The following is a 25193-nucleotide window of genomic DNA, read 5'->3' as shown; positions in this document are numbered from 1 at the left end:
TGGGGGTTGGACTAGATGATCTTTAAGGGTTTCTTCCAACCCAGCTCAGATTGCGACTCTGTCTTCTTGACTCTGAGGAGAATAAGAAGAAAAGAGAAGGCTGCCCAATCTCACTGCAGTAACACCTAATAGCTGATGACTTAAGCTAAGATCTTACACCAGTACACTGGTAACTCATCAAAGGAGGTGTCTGTATTTCCAGCAGATCTAACAGGGCCAGTCACAAGGAGCTGTGCCTGGCAGTCCCTTGGGGACTGGGGCAACAGCGAGCCTGTGTTGCAAGTGTCTTCATCGTCACCGTCTCACAATGACACACAAAAACAATTACATTGTCAGCTCATGAAAGAGCAGCCAAGCATGGAGACACAAAAGTTCTCTGGAACAGCTCCTCGAAAAGACGTGTCAGCAGATAGTGCAGATGCTGTTTTGAAGCACACTGGAGTTGCCCAATTGTTATTACTATTATGTCTAAAATTCTAACCTATTGCTAAACACCTGTTTAAACCTCAAGGGCTGCTGTAGCCTGTGCCTTGGCAGAGAACACAGATGAGGAGCAGTGAAAGGACTAGGCTGTTAGGTATGTCACTCATCTCAGGTGATTTACTCCTAAAAGTACCACAGACTCTCCCTTTCCTTCCAGGCAAAACCAAGCAGCTCTGTGCCTGGCTGCAGCTTTAAATCTCCCATTACACTGTGTGAGATTTTAGGCTTTTACATGGTTTAGAATACTGAATTTCAGCTGTGAAGTCACAAGCACACCCCTCCTATTTCTGTAAAATGGGCAGGGATGGCTGTTTGCTGTAAAAATTTGACTTTCTGCAGGGCTGTTCTTCACTCAGCTTTAATTGTGCCTTTTATTTTTTAAACAGCTCTGCTTGGGACACTCAGTGAAGTGTCCAAAGACCAAACAGCAGCAAACACCTCCCACAGCAACACAGTTCAGCTGAAGTCCAGTTTGAGTGAAGCAAGACATATTGTACATGCCTGTGATAAACTGTGACCCTCTAAAGAGTCCTCATTCCTGTTGCTCTAAGAGAAATTCAGACTCTGATGGGCTGAAGTCTAAGACTGAGGCGATGTCCGTGTCAGTGACACAGACAGTGAGACTGAGACACCCTCAGCAAGTTTGCTGACAACACCAAGCTGTGCAGTGTGGTAAGCACACTGGTAGGAAGGGATGGCATCCAGGTGTCTCCACCTGGATAGCCTGGAGAGGCGCCAGCCTCATGAAGCTCAACAAAGCTACGTGCAAGGTCCTGGCACTGGGTCGGGACAATCCCAAGCACAAATACCAGGCTGGGTGATGAGTGGATTAAGAACAGCCCTGAAGGAAAGACTTGGGGTTGCTGTTTGGTGAGGTGCTGCTGGTGACCCTGTTGCTGATACAAACCAGAATGTTCTTGGCTTTCTTGGCCACTTGCCCACACAGAGGAGAAACACCCAATTGCAGTAGCTGAGGGAAATCACTTCTTTAATGCTTCCTGGAGTTGCAGCCCTGAGAGCACAGGTACCCCCAGGGCTCTGTTCCACCGTAGCCAGCCAGAGAGGATTGCTCCCAACTAAATTCTGCTCCACTGAAATTTCTTTTAAGGTCTTCAGAACATATTTTCATTAAAAGCATGGAGGTCAGTTATTACAAAATAAGGTGACAAATCCAGTTCCCCGTGAAGGCAAACAACAAATTCACCACTACAGAATTCCTTGTAGTGTATTTATCCTAATCTCTCCACATACAAATGTTTCCAGTGACTTGAGGCAGATTGTTTCACTGGTAAGAGATACAAACTGTCAGCAAATGGCAAATGGCAATTAGTAAATCTCTATCTCTTTTGTAATCACAGATGAAATCCCCATTTTTTTTTCAACCCCTGCTGCTCATTCCCCCAAACAAGCAAGACATCACCTTGAAAATTAATGCAATTAATTATATTAGCTGAAGCTTTTAAACCAGAATGGCTTCTCATTTACATTCCTGGCAGAAATTCAATGAGATGTCACTACAGTAATGTTGATAGACTGCTGCTGCAGTGATACCAGTATTCTGGAGGGGAAAAAAAAAGACACCTAAAAAGAAATCTATTTTCATGTTCATGATGGGCTTTTTAGAGTTACTATTTGGACCTGTTAAGCATTATGAAGTAAAGCTGCAGATAAAAATTAGGAAAGGAACAGAGCTTGCTGTGTGTTTACTGAAGCTGGAACAGTTTCCTTCACCCTGCACCAAACTCTGTTTACTTTTAGCTAATCAACAATTAGCTGAATTCTCTAACATGCCTGAACTAATTATGAAAGATGTCTACCAATGCTGCAGTTTTCACCAGTGCAGATGACACTCCCCCACCACCACCCCCAGCTCAGCCACTGTTTTGCTGGCCTAACATGAGCTAAAAGTAACCTACACTGGCCTGGATAACAGAGGGTTTGTCACAAACTCTCCATCAGAGGCAAAAAACGAAGGCAGCAGTGATTACAGATGTATCTCTGAAAACAGTTTGCAGAATCATTATTATTTATCATGGTGCAAATAGCAAGGACAAAATGTGTTCAGATCTCTGCTTGCAGGATGAGCTAAAGGCAGAAAAGACTTCCAGTTGCAAATGAAGAACATCTTCTACAGCTCTACCATCACTCTGCTGCAGAATGACAGCTCTACCATAGATGCACAGTGAGGATCAGGTATAGTCCAAGCACACCCATCATCCAATGCCATCTAATCAACTCAACCATGGCACCAAGCATCCCATCCAGTCTCCTCCTAAACACCTCCAGTGATGGTGACTCCACCACCTCCCTGGGCAGCACATTCCAATGGCCAGTCTCTCTTTCTGTGAAGACCTTCTTCCTAACATCCAGCCTAAACCTCCCCTGGCACAGCTTGAGACTGTGTCCTCTTGTTTGGATGCTGGTTGCCAGAACAATCTCTCAACTCAGCCAAGGAGACACCTGCACAGCTAGTGAATTTCCAGGAGTAAGTGTAGGTAAAGTGAAAACTCTTAAGTCAATGCCCTATAAACAGCTATTAAATAAAGTATGGATCAGGCTCCAAGGTTGGTGAACTTCTCACACTCTCTGAAGTTCAAGCAGATGTGTTGCAGCACGTGCATAAACCACTGCACACTGCTTGTGCCTGGAGAAAATCTGCCCCAGCCCACTGCATTCTGGATGTGCTGCACAGTTACAACTTTGCTGCATGCTGCTCAGATATCACATCTGAATTTAAGAAAGCTTTAAGTACATTTAGCATCGAGCAAGATAAAATTTACTGCCTTCCCTTCGAAATAATTCAGCAAAAGCTGCTGGGAGGATTAAGTCTGATAGCACAAGAGCTAAAATAAAACCCAATAAAGGGAAGCAGAGAGCTGCAGGTGACTGGAGGAAAAAAAAAACAGCCTAATGTTGGTCACATTCCTTTAATTAAAAGTAGTAGGGGAGACTGATTAGGCTGATTTCAGTTTGAGGAATGAGTTAATTTCAGGTAGAAAAGTCAGGGGCTTCTCTTTTCCCACAACAGACAGAGACTGAGTGGAATCCTTATGCAGGACCTGACACATGTTGTGTTTCTAATGTGGAAGGTAGCAACTCTCTATTTCAGAGGGAGGATGCTGGTGATTCATCTGTTTCTTAGATCTCTCTTAGACAAGGGGAAGGAGAAATGTAAGGAGAGAGCTGCCAGAATAAGGAAGCCAAAGTAATTCTCACTGTATTACCTGTATTGGAAAAGCTCTCACAGAGCAGAGTCTGGATCCAAACCAGTGTTCCTGAGCAGTTCATACTTGTCTCTGAACCAATACCAAGATTTTATCTAAATGTTGTGAGCTCTTTGCTTACAGAGATCACAGAATCATAGAATCAACCAGATTGGAAGACACCTCCAAGATCATGCAGTCCAACCTATCACCCAGCCCTATCCAATCAACTAGACCACTAAGTGCCTCATCCAGGCTTTTCTTGAAGATCTCCAGGGACAGTGACTCCACCACCTCCCTGGGCAGCACATTCCAGTGGCAAATCACTCTCTCTGTGAAGAACTTCCTAATATCCAACCTGAACCTCCCCTGGCACAACTTGAGACTGTGTCCTCTTGTTCTGCTGCTGGTTACCTGGGAGAGGAGACTAACCCCCATATGGCTACAACCTCCCTTCAGGTAGCTGTAGACAGCAATAAGGTCTCCCTTGAGCATCTTCTTCTCCAGGCTAAACCACCCCAGCTCCTTCAGCCTCTCCTCACAGGGCTGTGCTCCAGGCCCCTCACCATTTTCATTGCCCTTCTCTGGACACGTTCCAGTACCTCAACATCTCTCTTGAATTGAGTGGCCCAAAACTGGACACAGGACTCAAGGTGTGGCCTAACCAGTGCTGAGTACAGGGGCAGGATGGCTTCCCTGCTCCTGCTGGCCACACTATTCCTGGGTGTCTACCAGCACCCCCAGGTCCCTTTCTGTCTGGAGATGTTTAAGGGGGCTAAATATAACTCAGAACATATGGACATATGATGTACCCAGTTCAGCAACAGGCCAGTCTAGATACATAAGGTATAGTCTCTAAAATTTAAAGTCAAAACAGCAGAGCTATGATTTCACAAATCAGGCCACATGCACATCCTTCCAGTCCACCCTGCCCCAATACTAAAGCATCAGGAATAGAGACAGTTTTGTGAGTAACAGCTCAGACTTCTTTTACAGTGAGTTACAGCTCATTTGGAACAGCACACTAATTAATACAATCAGCAGCTAAAGTTACAGAAATCTCCCAGTAGCACACATTAGCATACACTGCTGAGAGACCTGATCAAGTTCAAAGCTTATCTTGTAGCCTGCATGCTCTGTGTTTGCTCAGAGCAGCAGCTGGCCAAGTGATCTCCCTTCTTCTCAGAGAGCAAAATTAAATTAGATCAGATCATCTTCTCTCCCTTGTAGAATTAAGATCATGCCATGAAAACAAGCAAATTAGCCTTGGAAATTCCGTTTCTCACTTAAAGGCTACACGGCTGAGGAATGCTTCCTGCAGCAGCTCGGCTGAGTTGCAGCAGAGTGTGTTTGTCCTGTTTGCATTGCGGTCTGAAGGAAACGATTTTACAGTTCTCTCTCTCTCTGGAATTCAGGCTTTAAGTGACAAAGAGTCCTGAGGGATCAGGCCAAAGAAAGGAACAAAGACTAAAAGGAAATGGATGCAGAGCCTTGAGAAAAGACACATGGAAATGGTATGGAAAGAGCCACTGTAGGGAGCTATGTAAAACAACTTTGGAGCAAAACAGTCTAGAGTCAGGCAGAGAGGACCTTCATTAAGTTCAACTAGGGCAAGTGTGGAGTCCTGCACCTGAGAAGGAATAAACCCCTGCACCAGTACAGGTGAGGGCTTGACCTGCTAGAAAGCAGCTCTACAGAGGACCTGGGAGTGCTAGTGGACAGCAAGTTCACCGTGAGCCAGCAATGAGCTCCTGGGGCCAAGAAGGCTACTGGTTTCCTGGGGTGCATTAACAAGAGTGTGACCAGCAGCTGAGGGGAGGTTCTCCTACCTCTCTACTATGCCCTGGTAAGGCTTCCTCTGGAGTACTGGGTCCGATTCTGGGCTCTCTAGTTCAAGAAAGAGAGGAAATGGCTGGAGAGAGTCCTCAGATGCTAGAAAGATGCTGAGGAGCCTGGAGCATCTCTGTGAGGAGGAAAGGCTGAGACCCCTGGGACTGTTGAGCCTGGAGAAGAAGCAGCCCCAAAGGGGATCTTCTTTATGCTCAGCAAGAGCTAAAGAGTTGGGGGCAACAGGATGAGGCCAGACTCTTTTCAGGGCTGCCCAGTGACAGGACAAGGGGCAATGGGCACAAACTGGAACCCAGGAGAATTCGGGGATTTCAGAGTTGCAAATAGGTAGCACTTCACATTTCAATTCTTGCTATAAGCATGCTGAAATTTAAGCTGTGAAACTGTGTGGAAGGCAAATGGGATGGAGGGGAGAGAGTTCTAGTTCAGGCATCAGTGATGCCAGATGCCCTACAAAAAGCAAACCAGTACGTAACAGGGTATGAAGTTCAAAGGGGGCCACACCAATGAGCGTCTATATCTAAACTCTAGTTTCTAGAGTTGGATCACTGCACACCAAGCTGTGAGGTCACTTGGCACAGATGCACTTAAACAAGCTTCTCAAAATGCATCCCCATTAAATTACCATGCTGCAGCAATTAGACACACTCCAGAAGACCATCCTATGCAATCTGTTCTAGATGAACAGCTAATGAGAACTAAGCTTAAACCACTTTTTTCCCTGGTTATGATTCCTCCTTTGAATATTCCCATCCCTATGCTGCTAAACAACTTAGACCTATAAAACTGGAAGGGGGAAAGACATTTGTCTGCTACAGACAGATGGTGTAGTAAAACCAGCCCTGAGAAGGCACGGCACATGGTGCATCTTCACTCAGTCACCCTAGACTGCATCAAATTTAGCAAGAAGTTAATTTAGCTTATAATTTGGGCTTGGGTTTCTTTCTCATTGTTTTGGTTTTTTAAATACCTTGCACATATCCTGCTTAGGCTGGAGGTTGAGGAGGAAGGTGATTTGGGTTTCATTGCCAAGGTTCTTCACAGCTTGGTCTTCACTACCGTAACTGAAGCAGATTAAAAGATGAAGATGGTATTGCGGGGGGGGGGGGGGTGGGGGAGCAATACAAAATGGTCTCATGCACATGGAAAACAGAAGAGGGATGGAGTGAAAGAACTTTTTGAAGGGCTTACATTTCCATGTGGAATCTGAATGGTGAGTAGCTAAGTCTGAGTTTATGGGGCAGACTGACTCATGAGGAGGTGTCACTAACATCCTGTGAAAATGTTAATCGCACTGCTCAAAGAGTTACAAACTTGGGTGTTAAAGATGTGTGGTACAGAAGTACATTTAAAAATGGGAGCACTGCATAAACTTTCAGTGCATGAAACATTTGTTCTAAAATTAGCCAGAGGAAGAGCTCTACTGCTTCATGGGTCTGAAGATGGCAGGCCACTGACTGCCTCTGCGTTTGTTCTTTCAGCAGGCTTCCCCACACAGCTTATGCTGCTGCCTGCCAGAGGCATAGTGGGAAGACTGCATAAAACATCCATCAAGAGTAGGGCCTGATTCAGTCAACATCCATACAGGGCAACAGATGGCATTTTCAAAGGTCAATGGGATGTGGTCAGGTCTTTAGTGTTAAAGACAGTCTTGTTTTAGAAGAACTAGATGAACCAAGGGGTCTCTTAAACATCTCATCTGTGTTGCATGTTTCCTGTTCTGCTTTCCTTGGAAGATCTTTCTGATCACCACTGCCATCTCCTTCATATTACCCTCGGGCTTTTTCCATAAGTAAATCCAAAGTAGAAGCCCGTTCAAAAAGAATAGAATAGAATAGAATAGAATAGAATAGAATAGAATAGAATAGACCAGACCAGACCAGACCAGACCAGACCAGAATAGACCTTCGAAATCATCATGTCCAACCCATCATCCAACTTCATCTAATCAACTAAACCATGGCACCAAGCACCCCATCAAGTCTCCTCCTAAGCACCTCCAGTGATGGTGACTCCACCACCTCCCTGGGCAGCCCATTCCAATGACCAATCTCTCTTTCTGTGAAGAATTCTTCCTAACACCCAGTCTAAACCTGTTTCCACAATGACAAACATGAACCCTCTCTACGGCAACAGTAAAGTGTCTCTGTTCTGGCTGCACAAGGCCTATCCCAAAGAACCAAGAGCAAGTACTGCAAACACCTCTCTGTATTTACAGACATTATACTAATAAAAGGTAAAGCATTTCTCCAGGGAAATGAGGGCCCCAAAGGGTTTGTGTTACAGCCTGAACCAGCTCAATTTCCTGTGAATTCCCTGTGACTTGGCTGATGCCATTTTTTACTGCAGCTGTTCATTCAATTGAGAGTTCACGTCATGAAACATGACAGTGGGAAAAAGAGCCGATGAGAACTCAGTGAATAACAGCCTTTCATCTGGAAAAGCTCCTTAAACACATACAATTGCTTTATGTTGCTTAATTTTCAACATTCATAAGCATAATTGCATTTATTTTGCTAGTCAATACTGAAAACAAGTGATAATTTGTAATATTACAACTTCCATCTCAAAGGAATACAACCACAACAGATTCCACTCCCTTCTGAAAGAGGTGAATGACATGGAGGAGGTTGGACTGCCTGTGCAGGGGATGCATACATTATTTTTCCCTGTCAGAATATATTAATATTGTTCCTATCAAGCCCCTTTTGTATACATACAAATGACTTTGGGGAAAAATAGACTTATTTTAAAGCCTGGAAGTTTTCATGTGCCAAATTGAATATGTGAATATTGGGAACAGCAAATGCTAATAATTCCCAAGCAAAAAAACAGAGACCTCCTCTTTACCCAGCAAATTCTCAATAGCAACAGCTCTCAGTGGAACCAGAGGAAAGAGTTGGTTTTTCACTACCATTCCATCCACACAGTCTAGAGCCTTCTAGGTGGTATTAGCTTGATGGTTGGACTCAATGACCTTAGAGGTCTGTGGTGACAGGTTGGACTTGATGATCTTTGAGGTCTCTTCCAACCTTGGTGATACTGTGAAACTGAGGTGTTTTCAACCAGTTCTGTGATTCTAAGGAGTGAAGTGTTTGAGAATCATAGAACCATTTTGGTTGTAAAAGACCTCTAAGACCGAGTCCAACCATCAGCCTAACACCACTGTGGCCATTAAACCATGTCCCAAAGTGCCATATCTACACAGAGTTTCTTGAACACCTCCAGGGATGGTGACTCCACCACTTCCCTGGGCACTCTGGTCCAATGCCTGACCACTCTTTCAGGAAAGGAAAATCCCCCAATATCCCATCTAAAATCTAGAGTAGGCACACTGCTCATTAGGAAACCTTATCCTGTTTACTTGGAGGCTGGTGGAAAGAGTTCAGAGTTATTTCGCTGCACACTGCCTGTGGCAAAGAAACAGCATTAAAGAATTATTAAGTCTGGAATTGGATATACTGTTCCACAGCTTTGTACCCAGATGCTGAGAGTCTCTTAAGCAGTATGACGGTTTTGTGACAGAAGAAAAAGAGGACAAAAGCATGAAAGGAGAAAGCTTACTGGGCACAACCCACAGCAGCACACAGTCTGTGTAAGAGGTCATACCCAGTTCTTACTGAATTTCATAGAATCACAGAATGCTTTAGGTTGGAAGGGACTCCAAAGCTCATCAAGTCCAACTGCCCTGCAGTCAACAAGGACATCTGCAACTAAAACAGGTTGCTCAGAGTCCTGTACAACCTGACCTGGAATGGTTCCAGGCATGGGGCATCTCCCCACTCTCTCAGCACCCTCAGTGTAAAAATTTCTTCCTCCTTTCTAGTCTGAATCTCCCTCTTTTAGTTGCAAAAATCCTGTCATAACAGGCCCTGCTAAAACACCTGTCCCTGTCTTTCTGATCAGCCCCTCTAAATACTGAAAGGCCACAATAAGCTCCCTCAATTGAAGGGCCTTCAGGAGCATTTTACTATGTTAAGCTGCTGCAGAAAGCTGAAAATTCATACAAGCAGACTTAGCAAGGCTCTCCTATTTAAGCAGAGGAGAGACAACGACCTTAACTATACTTCTTGCCTTGCCTGTATTCTGCCAAGTCTCTGCTTTGAATGGCTATTTAATGCCTCACTTGCTTTTTTGGATCGATTCTGAGGAGTAATTTTGCACATGATTTTCTGAGCATTCCCTTTTGTGCATCCTTATCTGTCAGCATTTGCCTGCTCATTCAAAACCTCCTCCTTCCCTGTGCAAATCTGGTCTCCCTTGTCTTTGGCCACCTGCCTCATGCAGATTTCACAGGTCATTCTTCTCTTGGAACTTCTTTCCTGTTAGTGTTTTGGGTTTTTTCCCAAGAATTTTATACCAGAAAGACCTTCCCCAGCCCTCATTGTAGCTACAGAGCTTGTTTACTCCTGATCTGACAGAATCATAGAATCACTTCGGTTAGAAATGACCTTTAAGATTGAGTCAAACCATTCTCTAAAGCTTCCAAGCCTGGTGCTAAACCACATCCCACAGAACCACATCTCTGTGTTTTTTAAACACCAGCAGGGATGGGGATTCAACCACCTCCCTAGGGAGCATTTTCCAGACTTTGAAAACTCTTTCAGTGAAGAAGTTTCTTCTAATGTCCAACCTGAACCTCCTCTGATGCAACCTGAGGCCATTCCTCTCATCCTGTCACTAATAGAGAGTAAAGGCCAACATCCCCCTGCCTCCAATCTCCTTCCAGATAGTTGTAGAGAGCTAGGAGGTCTCCACTCAGCACCCTTTTCTCCAGAATGAACAACCCCATAATAAGTTTTTTCTCCATTGGTGTGGCCATCCAATTCCTTAACTGAGCTCTCAACCAAAAAGCAGTTTTAACACACTTGGCACGTGGACAGGATGTCCTCATAGATCTCTAAATATCAGACTGCAAAAACACAGACCAGGCATCAAGACACTGAAAGCTCCTGCGAAAGCAAATAGGTGCTGAGAAAAATTAACATGCTTCAGTACTGAAACCATGGAGGAAAACCCATGTACAATGACAGCTTTCTTGTCCTTCCTACCTCCAAGTGTGATGCTGAATGATGTTACAACAGAGCTTTTAAAAGTGTCATGGTCCCACTAATGGTGATAATGGAAAGGTCCTGACACTCACAAACAGCTCCCTTTCTGACAGCTCTCACAGAAAGGGATCAGAAATAGACTGACACAGTTCAAATGGATCATTTAACACATCAAGGTGCAGGAACTACATGTATTCCCTACAGACAGCAATCCCTTCAGGGTCATTAAAAGGCCTTTCTAGAAGTCAAGCTTTCAGATTCCTTTGATAACATCTCTTTGTACCATGCACGTTCAGAGCAGGCCACACAACCTTTCTAAGCCTGATTCCAGTACCAAAGTCCTACCTACATCGAAGCAGAAGCCTGCTTCTGTTGGCCTGTTTCAATGGCACCTAGAAAGGAGAAATTACAGTTCACATTTACCCTGTGAATGACAAAGTATTAATGCAATTTCCCTTCAGCAGAAAGCCTCTAGAGGCGTAAATGTTCTTAATTAACTCAACTCCTCTTGCATCATGGAATAGCTAGGGAAGTACTTAGCGGTTAAGTGTGGTATTCTTCATTCACAGGTTTGCAATTTCACATCTACTTAGGTCAAATGGTCCCCTCACAATTTCTAGTCCATCTGAAATTACTCCACTTAGTCACAAAAGAAAGGTTCTGCTTAGTGTTAGAACAAAAGAACACAAGACAGAAATCAAGTGTTTGGTAAGAGCAACTCTTAAGACTAATTGCTTTATGTTGCCACCTTCCTGGCATCAGTTCTTCCCTAAAGAAGCATTTGCTCCTGGGCTTCATTGCTGCCTTTCCTTGTCTGAAGTGAAAAACAAACCATAACAACTATTTTGTTACTGACAGCCCAGACTTGAGAGGAGATACCAAAAAAATATGAGTGACAATGGATTCCTCTGGGGGACAGCTAAATCCTGCTGCTGGGTTTTGAGCAGACATTAGAGTCAGTTATAGTGATGGCTTTCGGGACCTTCCTGGACAGAGTAAGACAAAGCAATTAAAGGCCATAGTACAGGAAAGGTTGCCTCCAGTTGCCAGCAAGGTCACATTGCACCCAAAGCTATATTCAAAGATAGGCCAAAATAGATTTTCCCAGAAGTCTAAACATCTGTATGTACCTCCATGAGAATAAATCCAGGTAACTAAACAACTAAGCCTCAAAACTGAGAGGGATGAAATTCTGGAAATGGAGAGAACCTGTTTCCACCTGCAACTATATAGAACTGCAAAACACACAGAGAATAAAAATAAGCAAAGGAAATCTTCCAAAGATTGATTTCTTCTCAGACCTTAAAAGATGACAGTGACTCTTCATTCATTCCCTAGCCCTAGACTACTCCCATTAGAATAGAATAAACCAGGTTGGAAGAGACCTTCAAGATCATTGCGTCCAACCTATCACCCAATACCATCTAATCAACTAAACCATGGCACCAAGCACCCTATCAAGTCTCCTCCTAAACACCTCCAGTGATGGTGACTCCACCACCTCCCCGGACAGCACATCCCAACGGCCAATCACTCTATGTAGAATTTCTTCCTAACGTCCAGTCTAAACCTCCCCGGTGCAGTTTGAGACTGTGTCCTCTTGTTCTGGTGCTGGTTGCCTGGGAGAAGAGACCAACCTCTGCCTGTCTACAACTGCTCTTAAAGTAGGGGTAGAGAGCAATAAGGTCTGCCCTGAGCCTCCTCTTCTCCAGGCTAAGCAACCCCAGCTCCCTCAGCCTCTCCTCACAGGGCTGTGTTCCAAACCCCTCATCAACTTCATTGCCCTTCTCTGGACACCTTCCAGCAAGCCAACATCTTTCCTAAACTGAGGGTCCCAGAACTGGACACAGGACTCAAGGTGTGACCTAACCAGTGCAGTGTGCAGGGGCAGAATGACCTCACTGCTCCTGCTGGCCACACTGTTCCTAATGCAGGCCAGGATGCTACTGGTACTCTTGGCCACCTGGGCACACTGCAGGCTCATGTTCATCCTACCATCAACCAGCACCCCTAGGTCCCTCTCTGCCTGGCCGCTCTCCAGCCACTCTGACCCCATCCTGCAGCACTGCATGGGGTTGCTTTGGCCAATGTGCATTGTCATGTACTGAAGTGATGAAGAAATATACTTGACTCATTTTCAGTTGTTTCTCCTGCAAAAAGTTGTTAGTGGGTTGTGTTTTTTTTTTTTTTCCCAAGGAAAAATTATATACAGGCAGCTGAGCAAAATTTCTCTCTGCCTCTAAGACAAAACTGAGCCATGATTCATCATATACACAGCTGAATTTTAATTTATCCCTTTAACAAGTCTGTTTGTGTACTTTCTTGTAAGCAGGGATTAATACACCCGGAGACAGGGAAATGTTCCTTTTATTACACTGCCTTTCAAATTTACAAATGTTGAGCCTAACTCCTCTTGGCATTCATTCCAGCCTGAAGGGTAAAAAAAGACCAAATGTTTGACCTATGCACAGAGGTTGTCTGTTTTTTTTTGTTGAGGTGAACAGTAACTTCACAGCAGTGATCTCTTGGATGAAATTGAAGGCTCCTGCCCATTTTCATTCCGGGCAGAGATGGAAAGGTATCACCTTCTGCAAGGAAAGCTGCTTCATAATGGCTGTCATGCTGTAATGTCATGGTGCCATTCAACAAAAAGAGGAAGGTGACATAGGCAAGCAGTTGGTCTATTAGTCTAACATAAAAACTTCCCTCAGATCAGTGGAGTCCAAGTAGAATTTAGCCATCTGGTATTCATATATACATCATGCCTATGATGTTCGCCTCATTTATGAGTAGTTCACGAAGCAACACTAATGATGATAACCCTTCTGTTCTCTCAGTGAGCAGCTCAGAGAGCCTTCAAGTTACTGAAACAAAAAAAACACACCCACCTAGATCAGAATCTCAGAGTGGTGGGCATTGGAAGGCATCTCTCTAAGTCATGTAGTACAACCCCCCTGCTAAAGCAAAGTCACCCGCAGCAGCTAGCCAAGGAGCACAATATCCAGGTGGGGATGGAATTTCTCCGGAGAAGGAGACTCCACAACCTCTCTGGGCAGCCTGCTCCAGGGCTCCAGCATCCTCACATCAAAGAAATTTCTCCTCAGAACCTACTTAACCTTTCTAGCGCATCTTAAAATGTCCTCTCTCAGATGATTCAGCACAGGCTGCAGGTTGACAGGGAAATATGATAAAACAAATGCTGACTGTCTCTCTGGAGGGTGAACCAGAGCTCTCAGCAGAGCATCTGCCATAGACAGTCCTAGAATCATAGAATCAGTCAGGGTTGGAAGGGACCACAAAGATCATCTAGTTCTAACCCCCGTGCCACGGGCAGGGACACCCCACACTGTATCAGGCTGGCCAGAGCCTCATCCAGTCTGGTCTTAAACACCTCCAGGGCTGGGGCCTCAACCACCTCCCTGGACAACACATTCCAGGGCTTCACCACTCTCATGGGGAAGAACTTCCTCCTCACATCCAGCCTGAATCTCCCCACCTCCAGCTTCATTCCATTCCCCCTAGTCTTATCACTACCTGAGATCCTAAGAAGTTCCCTCCCCAGCTTTCTTGTAGGCCCTCTTCAGATACTGGAAGGTAGTTAGCTCAGCTGTAAAGAGAGGAAGAACAAAGACACTATGTGTGCACTTCTGAGCCACTGCTGCAAGGCTACTTCACAAGCTTTACAGAAACACACACACAAAATCCAGCAAGCTATGTCACAGTGGCATTTTCCACTACTCTTTTGTGTCTTTCAAACTACAAGTGCAGACATCACAAGCAAGCCTGACTTTTAGAGAAATAAAAATCCATCTATTTCCACCATAAAAACACCTTTGGTTGACAGCAGGTCCCATTTTTCTTGGCAGAAAAATTTGTGGACTCAGTGGAATAAGCAAAATCAGGCAATTTGCACTTGCTAAGCAATATGCAAGGTGAAAGTAAGCTCAACACCAAGGAGTGCTGCTGCAGAAAGGCACAGGGAGTGACGGCTTCATATTCAGAATAGAACCACATTTAATACAATTAAAGTAATTACTTCAGTCTAGTCAGTCCTGGTTAACTCTCCATTGGAGGTAATTAGCAAATGATGGTAAAATGCTTTGAACATGCAAATGTTAAATACTTTCATGATTAATATTATCCTTGAGACTGCTGCAGATGCAGGCAGGTCCAGAGGCCCTGGCATACTGCAATGATATGATGGAATGGAATGGAATGGAATGGAATGGAATGGAATGGAATGGAATGGAATGGAATGGAATGGAATGGAATGGAAGAGACCTTCAAGATCTTCATGCCCAACCTATCATCCAACACCACCTAATCAACTAAACCATGCAACCAAGCATCCTATCAATTCTCCTCCTGAACACCTCCAGTGGTGGTGACTCCACCATCTCCTTGGGCAGCCCATTCCAATGGCCAATCACTCTCTCTGTGTAGTGCTTCCTCCTGACTTGTTCTGACATGAAAAATAAGGTCAGTATTTAAAACTCAACATATTTCTTTGTCCACAGCTTCATGGAATAGTTTAGATTAGAAGGGAGCTTAAATTTAGATCATTTTGCTCCAATCCCACTGCCATGAGTAGGGACGCCTTCCACTAACCCAGGTTGCTCAAGGCCTCATCCAACCTGGTCTTGAACACTTCCAGGGAGGGGGCATCCCTGACCTCCCTGGTCAACCTGTTGCAGGATCTCCCCCACTGGTTGTTGTACTAACCAAATACCTGCCTCAAAACCACAGCAAAGCTCAGGCCTTGCTTTACCAGCAAGAGAATAACTTCTGTGATCCAACAGAAACTGAAGGGCCACATCCATCTCATGTCATCCAGCATCAGCATATAGACACTGAATATTTCCAGAAACAGGGGAATGAAAACTGCAAGATGGTAACAAAGAGGAGCAGGAGAAATTTACTTGCTGTACTTTGAACTCCTCTAACAATTAAAACTCTTGTGCCCTGCCAGCACTGTCATGCAGAGTACTGAATCCCTGCTTGGTAACACAGCTTTAGGCAAATACCCAAAAGAGATAAGAAAGCAATGACTGAAGGCATAGAGTAGGAAGGAAATGAGACACTGAATTAAGAAGGGTTCAAAGGACTGGGTCATGTTTAGTCCTGCAAAACAAAGACTTCACTTCATGCCACTATATAAAAGAGGCTCAAAAAGACAGCAACAATTGATTACTCTCCCTAGTCAGAGATGGAACTAAAAATAATGAGATTAAGCCATAGAAACAAAACCACAGGACTGAGAACCTTTCTAATTCAAGAAGTGGAGCAAGGCTCTAAAACTCTCATCCCTGAGGGTATTCAGGCCTAAGCAAGCACCCATCTGGGAAAGAATATTTTGTCATAATCACTCCTGCTACGTACAAGGAGGTAGACAGAGAGTCCCACCAAAGTCTAAGGACTGGATACCTACAATTCATTTCTATCACAGTTTTGTAGCATTTATTCAGAGCAACAAACATCTGGTTCTTAATCCCCCAATTAACACTGTTTCCAGCCCTAAGAAATTAATCATAGAATTCACAGTGTATTTGCTAGCAATGGAGTACAACAAATCTCCTACCAACTTCTACATTGCTAAGGGAGCAGTTTAATGGCCTTTTTTTTTTCTCTCCCCCTAAACATTTTAATTCAAAAATAAAGAATAGAATGTTCTCCCTGGGCAGAGACCTTTGCAGCAGTGTGTCAGCAGAGAATTACACAGCACTACAGACTCAGGCTCTCATTCATGCTACTGACCTCCTTTGAAGAGCACTCTGAGATCTAACGATGAAAAGTACTATAAAAAGTGCTAGATGTTATCATTAGTATTCAGGAAGAGAGAATTCTGTGGTTGGGTTGAATTCAAAAGACCTGCTGGTACGTCTGAAAGCTGCTACAGAAGAAAACAGCTCTGAGGGCAATGTCAATGTGGCTTGGCTGGCCAGGGAGGGGACAGGTCATGCTTTCTACCAGCATCCCCCAGCAAGCTGCGCTGCAGGCTTGCTCAGTATTACTGAGCCAGCCTAATGCCTGCTCTCTTTTGGGTTTTACCATCTCCACTGTGTAGTGTTCCAACCTGGTTCCAGCTACAGAAATAAGGTGGTGCCTAAATATTATCCTGATAAAGGAAATCTGCACTACTGCTTGTGTTCTCAGAGAACTATGCACTCTGATTGCTGCTCTTTATGCTAAGGAGCTTTCCTGGCTAGGGCTGGCCACCAGAAGATGCTTATACCACAAACAATGCTTTGTTACCACCTCCTAGACCCTGCAGCTCAGGGACAAAAAATAGGACACACCAGGAGAGAAGCTGAGGGAGTGTAGAGATAAATTTGCCGTTGTTAAAACCCAACAACACCCAGAAGGATGAGCAGACAAGAGCTGAAAACGGCGTTGTTAACAGCTAACTCCTCTGGGGATGCCACAGCCAAACCACGTGGTGCCTGGCAGTACACAGTTTGAAAGGTTCTGTACCCAACAGTTTCCAACAACAAACTAAGAAAACCTCCACAACTTAACCAGCCTTTAGTTTGGAGAAAGCATAGCTAGGCAGGTGTCTTGTATACTTAGGTTTCTATTGACAACAAGCACACAGGGATGAAGACCAAGCTGTCTATCAATGGCTGCAGCAGGGAGCTATTGTTGGACCAGCTCTACATGGTGTCCTGAACAGGCAGCTAGCAATTACAAATCTCTTCTCCCAGTAATTACAGGCATAAAAATACCTCTTGTACAACATTATATTCCAGTTCTGCCACACAGTTCATGCTTTGCAGAGTGCAATCCACTAACCAGAACAAATACTTCTTCCTTGGACTGGAATCAAACTCTAAACTGCCTGGTCAGGTCTTTTAGCCATGGTGTCCAGCAAAGGGCTATTTTAGGTAGCAAAGAACATAGCCAAACTATGATTTTTAGGAAATCTTAGTGTGTTTTCTTAAGACAAGTTCTTTTTCCACATGAAAAAAGCATTCCACACAAGTTTTATGAAGGCTAGAGAAATTATTCCCATATACGCTCACATACAGTGCACCTAGAATCATAGCATGGTTTAGGTTGGAAGGGACCTCAGAGATCATCTACTCCAACTTCCCTGCTATGCCTTTCAACTAGACTCAGCTTCCCAAGGCCTCATCCAACTTGGCCTTGAACACCCCCAGGGAAGAGTCATCCACAGCCTCCCTGGGCAGCATCCCTGAGTCCCACCACCCTCATACTGAAGAACTCCTTCCTAAGAAGCTTTTCAATGAGAAGTTCATCAAAGTTCAACCAATGAGAAACAAAACTGCTGAGAATGACCATTGCTGTGAGCTCTTCTGAGAATATTCCAAGTACCACAGGAAGGACTATGCTAGTGCTGGATGTTCTCAGTCCATATTAGCAAACTGGGCACTCTGGTAACTCTCTCTATTGGCTAAGTTTTCCCTCTCACATGAAATTTTCACTGTCTGAAGTATCACCAGCTGCTACAGTTAAATTTTTCAGGGATTTCATTGTCTTTCTCAGAATTAGAAATTAAAGTAGTCCATGAAGAGCTAAAAAGCAACTGGAAAGGTGCAATATTCCCAGACATGACAAAGCTTTGCTTTTTCTGGCCACTCAAACACGCAGACAACACAGCACTCTGATCCTGACACATGCAAAAAGCTACCCAAACCTCAGAATATTCTATCTGAAATGTTTCCTCGGTTAAATGCAGGAATAAACCAGGAATAAGGTATGTAAAACAATTCAGCAAGGATTTCATATAGCAAACATTGTAAAAGGCCATGTCACATTTAGGAATTTTGTTGACATATTACATTTTGAACACTGGAGTCAGCATTTTGTCACTGAATCAAAACCTACTCCACTGTTAGAATAGAATTAACCAGGTTGGAAAAGACCTTTGAGATCATCAAGTCCAACCTATCATCCAACACAATCTAATCAACTAAACCATGGCACCAAACACCCCATTCTAAACACCTCCAGTGATGGTGATTCCACCACCTCCCTGGGCAGCACATCCCAATGGCCAATCTCTCTTTCTATGCAGAATTTCTTCCTAACATCCAGCCTTAACCTTCCCTGGCACAGCTTGAGACTGTGTCCTCTTGTTCTGGTGCTGCTTGCCCGGGAGAAGAGACCAACCCCCACCTGGCTACAACCTCCCTTCAGGTAGCTGTACACAGCAATAAGGTCTCCCCTGAGCCTCCTCTTCTACAGGTTAAGAAACCACAGCTCCCTCAGCTTCCCTCACAGGGTTGTGCTCCAAACCCCTCTCCAGCTTTGTTGCCCTTCTCTGGACATCTTCCAGCAAGTCAACATCCTTCCTAAACTGAGGTACCCCAAAACTGGACACAGTACTCAAGGTTTGGCCTAACCAGTGTTGAGTTCAGGGGCACAATGACTTCCCTGTTCCTGCTAGCCACACTGTTCCTGATCCAGGCCAGGATGCCCTTGGCCTTCTTGGCCACCTGGGCACACTGCTGGCTCATGTTCAACCTTCTATCCACCCTGACCCACACAGGTCTAGCAGGCAATTCCCTCGAAGAACAGCATCTCCCCGCTGTTCATGAGGCTTCTTACTTACCCGTTGGGACAACAGGATCCATTGTTGGCTTTTCCCAGGTATTGATCTGCTCCCAGGTAAATCCATTGGTTCCCAAGGCCACGCTATAACCACAGTTACTGTAGTGCTCATCGAATGAACAACCACCTAGAAACAAGGAAAAGGAACACATGACTGCATGAATGATTTAGCTCTCTTTAGGGCAGTAATATTTATTTCCTGCATATTGGATTTCAGGCAGCAGACAAGTTATTGAGAAAATACTTCTGTACTTTCATATTTTGTATCCATTGGAAATTCTTTTCTTCCCTCCATGCTTACAGCTTCTTGTTAGAGCTGCCTTTATGTCAACCTATTATCTTCACATTTTCAAGGATCATATTCATTTGGGTCCCTGTAGAATCATAGAATAGTTTGGGTTGAAAGGGACTGCCAAAGGTTGTCTAGTCCACCCCCTCCTGCAGTGAGCAGGGACATCATCCACTAGCTCAGGTTGCTCAGAGCCTTGTGGAACCTGACCTTGAATATCTCAATTAGTTCCCTGGGCAACCTGTTCCAGTGTTCCACCACCCACATAATAAAGAACTTTCTTCCAACACCCAATCTAAATCTCCTCTGCTCTCACTGCAAACCATTGTCCCTCGTCCTATCACAGCAGGTGTTTGCAAACAGTCCCTCTCCAGCCTTCTTGTAGCCCTCTTCAGGTACTGGAAAATCACTATTTTGTCTCCCTGGAGCCTTCTCCTCCAGGCTGAACAACCCCAGCTCCCTCAGCTGACCAAAAGAGAGCTTCCGCTTAAGAGGCAACTTCAATAAGAAATACTTTGCAATGAGCTTGTAGATTTTATGAGAGAGAATTTTAAGTCAATAAGTCCCAATTTGAAGTCTCCCCCCAACATTAACTTTCAGCCAGACCAACTCAGTTAGAAGCAAATGAAGATGTATTTACAAGCAGAAACTATACACTACAATGGCATGCAATGAATATGTACAAAATATGCAGTATTGACAATATTATACAGGTATTGATAGTTAGCAACCAACAGAGGAACCCCCCCTGGTCAGAAGACCAGAGAAGCCTGTTCCACTGCCCTCCAAGAGAGAGAAAGGAGTTGAGAGAAAGCAGTGGGTTAGACTTATCCCAGGATCAGCCAGAAGCACATTATCTTCCCCTGAGCAAAGCAAAGCAAAGCAACCAAGATCAGAAGAGAAGAGAAAAGGAATATGAAATGGGAATGTGAAGAATTATTATGATACAACTTCTCTTATCCCAGATATTTATCCAATGGATTTGTTTAGAATAATCTTTTGTTTTCCCTTTCACACCCAATGGTAATTTCTTTATATTCTTCTACTTTTCTGCTCAAAATCCACAGCTACATTTTAAAGGCATCGCCTCAAATGACCCCAAGCAAACCAAAATAAACCAAATTTACAAGAAAGAGGGAGAAGGAAGGCAAAACAACAGTGCTCTACAGCAAATCCTGACTGCTTTCCATTTTAAGCCTTGAGTTACACAAGGTTGGGTTGCACCTACAGAACATGACAACATGAAGCCGTGTGGCACATGAGCAGTCCTCAAGGCCCTTTGAGTCGTTGCTTCTGAGTGCAACCCTCCAGCTTCTTGACAACATAGAGTAACAAGAAGTGGATGGCAACAAGCATTCGCACCTTCCAGACTGTTGACTAAATGATCCTTCCTGCTGCAAGTTCTGAAATTCTTGGAAGCAGTTAACTGTCATAAATAACCTGGCAGCTGTCCTGAACACTTGTGAATCCAGGGAAACCCATGAACAGCAGAAGGAAATGCTGTGTTCCAACACAGATCACTGAGACATGTCACACAGCCAAATCAAGCTAGATTGTTCCCCACGAGGATCACAGAATCACAAAATTTCAGGGGCTGGAAGGGATATTCCTATGCTGGTGTCCCTCACATTACCTCAGGCATTACACATTGCCTCCTCCTTTTCTCCTTAGTCTTCTATTCTCCTCTACCCTAACACATCTCAGCACTGGGTCCATTTTACCAGGCAAGCTAGGTCCTTCAGTTTAGACCATAATCATGGCAACAGCATCTCTGCACTGCTTTGAGTTTCTTAGGGTAATGTTTCTCTGCAGACACCAGCCCTCCAAAACCAAGTGGACACATCTAACACTTTAAAGCTGCAATGACTGAGCAATGCTCAAGGCAACGCTGACTTCCTGTGCCAGCCAAACTGCCAATTGCTTTTGACACTAATCAGAGTTACATCCACAGCCACGTTCTTGACTCTTTGCTCCTTCCCACAGGCAGTATTGCCTACACACACAATAAACAGCTGGGACACCAGAGGTCTGTGATCCCTGGTGCTGGAGAAACCTCATTGCAAATGAATGTTGAGACCTTCTGGAGTTTTCACCTGCATTTTCTCTTCTCTAGCTCCCAAGAAAGCCCAAACTTGCCTCAGTTCCTCTGCAGCTCCTCACAAATGACAAACACATACCATGTCTTTAAGACTTATTAAATCCTTATTCTGTTAAAGGACTCCAGCTGCAACTGGTTTTCCAAGTTGTTCTACAAACTTCACATATTATTGCTAGAAGGATTTGTTGGGTAGAGAATCTGACAGCTCAGGATACTCTGTTACTAAAGAAAAGTTTAAAGGCCAAGCTTGTCCTAAAAGAGAATTAAAAAAACCAAACCAAAACCACTTTCATTTAATATATTGAATATTTTCATTATAAACAGACCTGACTATAGCAGATTTTTATGACCCTTGCAAGCTTGCCTGTTTCAGTAGAGTCTGTGCAAATATTTCTGAGGTGTGGTTATTTTACAACACTTTAGAAAGTCTTTCTTTGCATTTCCTGTACTGGTGAAGCTCTCCCAGCTGTCACAATGAGCAGGATTGCACTTAAACTGCTCCCTTAATTTGTTATTAAATTTAATTTAGGTGAAAGAGTGCAGATATAAAATATTAAACACGCTCATTAAAATGTCTCAGGGAAAACAAAGCCTCTCTGCATCATGTGGGAGTACAAAATGCAACTGAAAGTCATCTCTTTTTCCCAGGGAGCAGGTATGAGAGACGATATCAAATACTCTGAGCTGTGTCCCCAAGCAGGGCATCCTGATTCTGACAGATTCACTTTAATAGCACAACTTCAGACATCCTCTGTTTCCACACAACCTCTGCTCAGCATCCTGCAGCACACAATAACGGTGCTGTCTGAGATGTTACTTTGAAGGGATTGTAAACAAATTCTCTGATGGAGCCAGACAATTGTGAGAGGCCTCGTGTACACAGAGAAAATTGCACAGGTGCTGCTACAAACTCCCAGAAGCAAAACTAATGATAACAGCAAAATATAGGGTAGCAGGGAATGGAGTTGTCAATACCTTGGGTTTAATCAGCTGAACAGGTCACTTTATACATGCTGAGGTAGGTGAAGTTGGAAAAGCTGCAAAGGGGGAAACTTTTGGAAATTAACTGGGAGTTTCCACTGCTAAAAGACAACACCTGAGGAAGCTCTGAAGTGCCTTGTCTGGAAGTCAAAGCTAACCTTGGATAAGAAGGGAAAGGATGAACTGGAGAGAGCTTTAAAAGCAGCAATAACAGATCTACATTTTAAAGAAAGAAAAGGTTACTGGAGCAACCTCCAAAGGCAGAGTGCCATGGCAGTAAGACAGAAGGATTAATTTACTAGAAGCAATGAAACTGGAATTTGGAGAAGCGAATTTGCAGGAAATGAGGACAAGGAGACAAAAAAAAAGGGAGTTATTTTTAGGGCTCAGACAAGCAGGTTGGCTGCCTGAATCTCAGGTACCCAGAGAAGGGAAGTCTCCACCTGCTTCTTGCTATAGTGTGTCAAGAGAGAGCAGAGTCAAAACTGAAGTAAAGACTCATCTGGGACTCAGAGCCATGCTAACTTGTGAGCTAAGAAGTCAGCACCTCCTCTGCTCATAGTGTTGCAGTGCATTACGGGAGAGGAACTTCGGCTCAGCAAGAGGAACTTCTGCTAGCAGAGGAAAATACATCGTGTAGATTACCTGGAAACAAGAAAAGGCAGTGGTGGCTGAGCCCCTCCAGGATTATAAGAAAGATGGAGATAGTGTTTTCAGCAGGTCCTAATGCAAATGGACAAGGGTGGTGGTTTGAAACTAAAAGAGGGAGATTTAGACATCTCGGAGTCCTTCCCCAGGCGGGTTCAAAACTACACAGTGACAAATGCGGCTGCTAAGTGGGGCAAAAGAAAAGGCAGTGGAGATGACTTTGGTATTTTTAGGTAACACATGTGGTGCTGACCCCTTTTCACAAAATGAAACCCAAACAAGAAAGCAGCTTTTCTCTTCCTGCAAAGGGTCACAGCAACGCAAGCGACAACTCACACAGGAAGGATACAATATCCCTCGTTTCACACTGCAGGCTCGTAACAATGCCACTGCTCATCTGAGTGATGCTAATTAATCTTGAGCAGACCTATCATCAGTTACTGAGACTTGCCCCCAAATTAAATGTAAACCAGCCTTGCATAAATGCAGGGCCTCCTTTGAATACATAATTGAATTTGCAGAAGTGTGCGCCAGGGGGGTGTTTAAATAAGTGCACAAAGATGATAAAAAGAGCTTCACGCCATTATATCTAATCCAGTAAGCAAAAATAATGGCAGGGCACATTCCAATTAGTGTTTGATTTATTTATTTTAACAAATCTAATTAGTAGAATGTCTTATAAAGTCATCCAATGTCAAACTCTCACAGACTCGCCAGATGAAAACAAAACAAAAAATAAACACACTTCCAAAAAGGGATAAAGGGGGGAAAAAAAATGGTGTGAGAAACCCCACTGGTTATCCTGTGTGTCAAAAGTCATGCAGAAAACAGCACAGCAGCAGACTATATGTGTCCATTTCTGGGCCCCTCAATTTAAGAAGGATATTGAGACACTTGAACGTGTCCAGAGAAGGGTAATGAGGCTGGGGAGAGGCCTTGAGCACAAGCCCTATGGGGAGAGGCTGAGGGAGCTGGGGTTGTTTAGCCTGGAGAAGAGGAGGCTCAGGGAAGACCTTATTGCTCTCTACAACTACCTGAAGAGAGGTTGTAGCCAGGAGGGGGTTGGTCTCTTCTCCCAGGCAACAGCACCAGAACAAGAGGACATAGTCTCAAGCTGTGCCAGGGGAAGTTCAGGCACAAGGTGAGGAGAAATTGCTTTACTGAGAGAGTTGTTAGCTGTTGGAATGTGGTGGAGTTACCATCTCTGAGGTTTTCAAGAGGGGACTGAATGTGGCACTTGGTGCCATGGTTTAGTAGTCATGAGGTGTTGTTTGACAGGTTGGACTTAATGACCTCTGAGGTCTTTCCCGGCCTTGTTGATTCTATGATTGTGTTTGATCAAGCATTTATAGCATTCCCAAAGTGGAGAGGGGGAGAGAAACAGCAAGAACATGAGTCTCATCTCTCCCACTTCAGGCCTTTCATCTGGGGCAAAACCATTTTTCTTTCGTCCTTATTTATCACTCCCCCCAGAAAAGGCAGAAATTAAATAATCATGCCATACTTTTGTGTTATCAGGAGCAGGAGAAACTCAACCTAGGACACTGTGGAACATCCCTTGATTTTGCCCAGCTGCTTAGACCTCAGCCTCATGTTCTGTGAGACAAGCAGGGGAAGAAACAAATGCTACTAGGATGAGGTAGTACTTATGAACTATGCAGCTCCAGAAGTTAACACACCACTGTTGCTGATCATTCATTCCTGTCACTTCCACAGACATTCTTGTTTACAGGAGCTGCAAGAGATACATTTGGCTCATTAGGAGAACTTCTATTATGGGATTTATTGTATAAAAATCTACTTCTAAGTTATTTTTAGATTGTTGACTTCACACAGTATAGCCTTAAGAAATGTTCTAGGAGACCAAGAAAGGAGTGGACCAAGAAAGGAGTGAGTGGACCAAGAAAGGAGTGGACCAAGAAAGGAGTGGACCAAGAAAGGAGTGGACCAGGTTGGAAAAGACAATTGCAACTAGAACAGGTTGCTTAGAACCCCAGCCAGTCTGACCTGGGATGAGGCAC

General features: G+C 44.2%; 1 protein-coding gene across 7 annotated transcripts in view; it reads right to left on the bottom strand.

The window, feature by feature from the left end:
- Positions 1-25193, bottom strand: part of PTPRT (protein tyrosine phosphatase receptor type T) — a 460558-nt gene that overhangs the window by 320692 nt on the left and 114673 nt on the right. For all 7 annotated transcript variants that reach the window (XM_068150103.1, XM_068150108.1, XM_068150109.1 and 4 more), the window contains exon 2: positions 19158-19283. In XM_068150103.1, the coding sequence (XP_068006204.1) occupies positions 19158-19283 (126 nt within the window). The remainder of the gene's footprint in view (positions 1-19157; positions 19284-25193) is intronic.

Source organism: Melanerpes formicivorus, unplaced genomic scaffold (assembly GCF_026170545.1).
Source record: "Melanerpes formicivorus ecotype bairdi unplaced genomic scaffold, bMelFor1.0.p_v2 SCAF_19, whole genome shotgun sequence".
Taxonomy (NCBI): Eukaryota; Metazoa; Chordata; class Aves; order Piciformes; family Picidae; genus Melanerpes; species Melanerpes formicivorus.
The sequence above is the reverse complement of the archived record's forward strand: the minus strand, read 5'-3'. Positions and strand labels throughout refer to the sequence as shown.